Source organism: Perissodus microlepis, chromosome 2 (assembly GCF_051167445.1).
Source record: "Perissodus microlepis isolate ML-2025 ecotype Zambia chromosome 2, ASM5116744v1, whole genome shotgun sequence".
NCBI lineage: Eukaryota > Metazoa > Chordata > Actinopteri > Cichliformes > Cichlidae > Perissodus > Perissodus microlepis.
This window is the reverse complement of record NC_140462.1, coordinates 7718069-7724777: the sequence shown is the minus strand read 5'-3', so window position 1 is coordinate 7724777 and position 6709 is coordinate 7718069. Positions and strand designations below refer to the sequence as shown.

The following is a 6709-nucleotide window of genomic DNA, read 5'->3' as shown; positions in this document are numbered from 1 at the left end:
GAGCCCAAAGTGGGCCGACAAAATCTCTGCAACACCCCGAAACCACCAAGGCAGGATGGATCCATGTCTTCATGTTGTTTACTACCAACTGAGTTGCTGCCATGTGTGTAGCTGATGAGATATTTGCATTAGGCAGTTCAGGTGTACCTAACATAGAGGCCGAGGAGTGTGTATTTTTCTGTTGAATTGATATTCCCTGCGTTAGTGACCTGGAAATCTTTGATTATTGTTATGATTCACATTATGGAAGAGATGAGTGTTAAATGATGGGGGGGAAGAAAAGAAAATGCAACACTGCAACCATGTTTAAAAAAAGTCAAATGAGATTTATTCATTTGTATAAAAACAACATTAAAAGAAACATTTCCAAAAATAGATAGAAATATATTACTTTAGTTAATAAATACGTCATAATGCAGTCAAAGAGGACTATGTGGCCCCATTTTAGTAGTCTTACGGGGCTCCGTCCATCTTCGTGCTGCAGCACACATACATGAGGTATTTCACGGTCAGCTTCCCCAAAATGTCAGGATCGTCATGGCTTCATGATGTCTCGTAAAGCAAGTATTTGCATTTGAAATGGCCCCCTGTTCAACTCTAAATCTAACTATGAAGATTTCTGGCACATCTACTCCGAGAAAGAAGGGGATACATTCATTGTTCAAAGGAAGGAGAGACTTCCATACCATGTTGGGGAGTAGATTAATATTGCTTTCTTTGACCAGTATAGAAAGCAAATGAACATATGAGAGGGTAAATGAACATTCCTGAGACAACTGTTACAGCCCTCTCTCTTAATGATTATGATTATCAGAAGCAGTTGCCTCATGGAGGAGAAAAAAAAAAGATTTCCCATATAAGACTAAACACAACTATCCTGTCAGTTGTTTCCCCAAGTAATTCAGGTTAAAGAGTGTGGTTAATTTTCACATTTCTCAGATTAAACATCAATACTCAAATGGTGGTTCTCAAAAGTCCCTTTGAAATGATGAAAAGCCAGGCTACAGAGATTTGACCAGCAGATCACATAGCCAAATGATCTGACCCCGAAAACAATAAGTGCCCATTCTGTAAGGCGATACCAGCATCACCATAAATGGATAATAATCAGAAGCGCAGTTTTGTGAAGTCACGCTCGAGTTGCCGTTCAAGTCCAAACAAAGTCTCTGCTGCCAAACCCCTTCTTCAGCAGCTGGGAGAAGTGGTGATGGGACTGTGGAGGAATGAGAGCTGACCGGCAGAAGTGTGCACGGGGATGGAGACGGGGAAGTTGAATACTGTGCTGCTGCCGCCGATAGCTGGACTGCCAGCCTCTGACGAGCACGTCGACGAGGCCAGGACCTGGGACTCGAACTGCAGGAGCTGACCCATGAAGCTGAAGTTCGGGGAGATGATGCTGCGGCGCTGCTTGACAAACTCAAAGGCCTCGTCCAGCTTCACGCGGTTGGTCCGCATGAGGTAGGCGAGGCAAATGGTGGCGGAGCGGGAGATGCCAGCTTGACAGTGAACAAACACTCGGCCTCCTTTGTTTCTCACAGAGTCTGAAGATGAGAAAGAGAAAGGGAAAGAAAAGTTAGTGGAGTGTAAACACCTGCGAAGTTGTATCAGGGCTGAACTCCTGGCTGTCACAGGAAACCACAAGCACCAAAGTCTTTGCAACACTTTGATATTCTATTAAAATTTGCCAGTGCTCATTACGACACAGGAACACAATAAATGGCGGAGCAGGGTGCGAGCCAGTGGGGGCCGCTACCAAAGGAGGCAGACTGAATGCACAAAAGAGGGGGGATAAACCCCTGCTGGCTGTATTGATCTGGGAGGAAAACTGACATTGAGTGAGGAGAAACTGCCTTTTGTTTGGCCAGAACAAAGAGCAGTGTGGAGGGAGCTATTCAAGCGTAGCCAGTCTACCCACCACAAACTAGTTTAGAGCTGCTGCTTCGCAATTGATCAAAAAAAAGGAGGGGGTGCATCCTATTTTCTACGGCTGGGAGGTGGCAATGATGTAACCGCATTGTGCCTGAGCAGGGAGCCTGTGCCGAGCCAGCTGGTCGATTTTGGAGGGAACTTTTTTTTTTTAAATCTGGGGGAGGGGGGTTGGTGTTTGTGTTTCTCCTCATCAACAGCTATGCTAGGTGCTTTGATTTAGCAGAGAGGGCGTGCGAAGAGAGTAAATGTGATGATGTACTCACCGATAAATTCGATCGCCTCATTGAAAAAGGAGCTGATATCAGCTTTGTGGTTGTCCTCGACAGGGATGCTCTTGTAGAGGAAGGAGTCCTCAAAGTGGTTGGGGCAGTTGGCAGACACATTGATTAGAGCGGTGATACCAAGCATGTCCAGCATGTCTTTTCTAGAGGCATGGTAAGCACTACCAAGGTAAAGGAAAGGCAAGATCTCCACTGGACCGCCCTAGACAACCACAACAAAAACAAAAAATCAGTCATAAATATAAAAGTCCAACAGACAGAAAGTGACAGAAAGTGAAATTATTTTTGCTTTTTAATCTTTGACTACAATAAAATACCAACCTGGTCATATAGCGGTGTATTGCAAGGGCTACTGTTGGTACCAGCACTGTCAGGATGGTTGGAGCTTAGAGGCAAACTAAGTCCCTGTGGAGGGGAGGGTTTGGTACACATTTCTGGATACTCTGTAGAAAATGTTTCAAATCCGCCTAAAAAGGACAGGAAAGAAACCACCAAGGTTAGATCACACATCTCAACAAAGACATTTTTAAATACAGCTCTCCAAAAAGGTGACAGCTGCTCATGGTGCTATTTTGGAACATCGTTTACTCCAAGCACCAGCTGTTATGGTGACAGGTGTAATCGTCATTTATTGACCTCGTTGTCAGGAAACAGTAAAACAACTCTTTAAACTACTTAAAACTCGGAGTTTTCTTACCTTTCAGAATAAAAACACTGGCACCGCAGGCGTGACGACACAGGGCTGTAGCAGCAAGCATCATTGTGCCGTCTTTCTTCACTTGGCTTAAGTCTAAACTGCGATCGTCGAGCAGTACCACGGACTGGTACTCCCCGGACAGGAGCCGGTTCCTGATATCCTCGTTGGGGACGATGTGTTCAAGTCCCAGACCGCCCCTGGCCCTCCTGCGCACTATGGTGCTGAAGCGCACGTTGGTGGAGCCCGAAATGTGAGAGGAGTTGAAGGATAGAAAAGAGCGACAGTCCAGCACTAGGCAGCCAAGGATTTCACCCTCCAGCAAACCACGGAGGGAAGCGCAGTCGATAGTGGGAACCTCCATTATGACCATAGTAGTACGGCGGGGGAGAAATGTTAAATCCAAAAACATAAAGTTACGACGGAAGACAAAACTTAAGTTTGAGCCGACTTGACAAACGCTGTTCGTCCAAGTGTTATTCGAAGCGCGGAGTCCTTTGTTCCGGTTAGCTTGTTTAAAGAAAAAATCAAAAACACGGAAAAGTTTTAAGACTATCTTAAAACTGGTCCTTTCTTCTTCTTTAGAGTAGCCTATTCGGCAGCCCCAGGCTTTTATTTGTCTTCTTAAGTTAAAAAAATTAAATGTTATAGTGAGCGCGTCTGCTCGTGAGTGCCTTTCAGCCCGCTTTTATAAACCCGAGGTTGTGAATGAGAGCTCGATGACGTCAAGGGGACCGCCCTCTTGGATGTCTGCCAATTCTGCGAACGTCATCGCCGACCGTACCGCGTGCACGAGGGCAAAAGAAGGCTCGCGCACACGCAGGACATTTCTGTACATGCGTCCTGCACGTACGCGGGCACGCGATGTTGACCAACTTTAATCATTAGCGGTTAATGTGTTTTCTTTCTTCAGTGTGTCAACGTTAAACTGTTATAATGCTATTCTACTTTAATACATTAGTCTGCTAATTCACCAAATTAAAAGTACAATTAACACCAATTTACAGCCTTCTAAGTGTTTACACAACTATTTGTCCTATGCAGTAATTTATAATAGCAGCTTTATGATTGTTTATTTCAGTGCATGCTGCCAGTGTCTTTAAGGTTTTTAATTGTTTAATTCTGGTTCATGTAAAGTCCTAATTTGAAGATCTGCATGTCAGGAAAAAGAGGAATTTGCCAAACCTTTCCATGATGTTAGTGTTTAATTAGATTTTAAATTCGCCTCTTCATCTGAGAGTTGACAAATAACAAGATAATAAATAGATATCTGCCACGGGTGCCATAAAAGTTTACACATTGTTTTTATTAGTCAGCGGTACATAGTGTTCAATGCCCCGAGAGCAACGGCTAACCATAAAAGTTAATCACTATATAGAAATCTGAAGTCCAGTAAATTTCCACACGCTTAGAAACAAAACAGTGGATTGCCAGGAAGGCAACAGCAGATGGAGATCTCTTGACCAGCTACTTTTGTTTCATCCGTGATCTAACTGGAAATGATGGGTGACATGATGAACTGTGTAAGTCAAAATGAGAGTATGTTTTTAAAAAAACAAAACAAACAAAAAGCTCTGGGAAACCCTTTTCATTTGTTGTTGTGGTTTGCTGACTCAGTACGGACAACACTTCTCTTTCATAATAAGGAAGCTGGAAGATCACTGTTGTTAGAGACCGTGTGTCTGTTGACTAGCCCTACTGTCTTGAAACTGAACAGCAGACACATGTCACGGTTGTTTGGTTGTGAAACAAACATTTACCAAGCAGAGGTGAATGTGTGATATTACAACACTGGACTTTAGGATACTATAACAGTCACTTATCAAAAAAATTAGGTCACCTAACATATTTACATTTTTTTTTAATTGTCACACTGTTTTATCAAATAGGTCATGATGTCATTATGACTTTAACCTGACTGAGTGTGGACTTTCAGGCTTGGTGAGTTCACACCTGTCCTGTTCCTGGGCGTCTCTTTGACTTCAAGCAAGGAGGGGTGAAAAAATGAATTTGTTATCTAAGAAAGGAAGGAGGCAGAGGAAGGTAACCAGTCACGGTTGAGTGCAGAAAAACTCTCCAGCCGGTTTAACCTCACACTCATGTGAGATGAGTCACATCTCACACGAGTGTGAGCCTGTGAGGAGCTTGCAACAAAGCAGGAATGTTACACACAACACAAGGACGTAGGGTCAAACGGTCTCCAAAAACAGTCTGTACCCAAACATTTTGTCCTTGCAGCAAATCCGCCTTCCTTCCACTTATGAAGCAACAGGCGTTATGGTTAAGGCAGAAACGGGACACCTGACTAAGAGATGAAGACAGACAGCCAGAACAAAAACAAAAGCAACCCTGTGAATCAGTTTTGTACTTTCTTGAAGTAAGAGGTGCCCCCCCCCAAAAAACAAAACAAAACAAAACAAAACAAAAACACACCATCATTTACCTTTCAGTTATTCACAGATCCTGCTTATATCTGGTGTGATACTGGCTTACAAAATATTCTCGGATATTAATTCAAGTTTTACTGGCAAAAGCCAAGTATCATATTTCACCATCTGCAACAGTGAAGCCAGTATAGTTTTCTCCTTTTGAAGCTGTATGAGTGGCTGTATTATGCGTCATCACTGCAAAACGAGACCCAAAGGATACAGTGGGAAATACTACAAAGTCAGGTGTTTTTTTTATGTATGTCAGGATGTGAATGTTTTTCTTTTTTTGCCTTTTGTGTTGCAGCCATGCTAGATCAGGAAATGAAGCGTGGGTGTGGTTGTCACTTGGGTACAAAGTAAAGATATTCAGTTAGGGGATGAATAAGAGCCCATGACTCAGGGGACCTTTGCAACAAGTAGCTGAGATTGAAACAGAAACCAGGAGATGATGGGTTTAGGACTGGTGTGAATGTGCCTAATTTCTCTGCGGTCATCATGACCAGAAAGCTGGACTTTGCTGTGAGCACGGTTGGATGTATGTGTGAGACTGAATATTAAAAGTGAGCCCTGAAAGTAGTTGAAACCATTGCTTTGTTTTTATTCCCATAATAACAGCCTGTAACCAACCAGCGTTCCCATGCAGAAAGGGAAGTGAAACAGAGGATGACAAAGTGGCATTTCCTGTGGTCAGACCGCTCTGTCACTTGCTGACATCTGTGCCTGATTACTGTCATTATCACTACGGGCTGCACTGAGACATCACTGGGAAAACACAGGGCCTATCCTGTCTTCTAGTGTCTCAACAACAGACCACTTTTCTTTGAGCCAAAAATATTCTGTTTCTTGATATGACAGTATATATGTGTGTGTGTGTGTGTGTTAAGGAAAGAAAACGAAAATACCTACAGTGGAAAAAACTTTAACTGATAGATTTGATGGATTTTTGGTAGGAGAGCAGTAGATGCATTTCTCAACCATACCAGCCTGACGTATAGGTCTCAGTTTCAGTTTTGTGGTGTTATTTTAGTCCCCTAGAAATTTGTACATGATCACAATGGATGTGAACCAAACTCATAAGTAGTTTTACTGTAAAAACTCACATATTCTCCATTCATTTGTCAAACTTGGAAAAGCTTAGCTGTTTTGCGTGAAAAATCAATTTTTACTACACATCAGCTGATTTTCTTTCATGGTGACCTTTTTTTCATTTTTGCACGTGAAGGGTAATCAGTGTTGGTCAGATAATGTGCAGGCTTTCCAAAAGGCACAGCTGATGTGCTTGGAGTCAACGTGGGAGATTAGATGTTAGCACAGTAATACCTCTATTAGTTTTATTAGAATGGCAATATGATTTATATCACATAGACGCCTCGAGC

The 6709-nt window shown here is 42.8% G+C and overlaps 1 protein-coding gene across 1 annotated transcript; it reads right to left on the bottom strand.

Moving 5' to 3' along the window:
- Nucleotides 1-305: 305 nt before the first annotated feature.
- Nucleotides 306-3586, bottom strand: dusp1 (dual specificity phosphatase 1). Its single transcript, XM_084943007.1, has 4 exons — nucleotides 2908-3586; nucleotides 2532-2677; nucleotides 2193-2412; nucleotides 306-1541 (listed from the first exon to the last, which is right to left on the bottom strand). The coding sequence occupies exons 1-4, from the start codon at nucleotides 3314-3316 to the stop codon at nucleotides 1186-1188; spliced, it is 1131 nt and encodes a 376-aa protein (XP_084799133.1). The 5' UTR covers nucleotides 3317-3586; the 3' UTR covers nucleotides 306-1185.
- Nucleotides 3587-6709: the final 3123 nt, after the last annotated feature.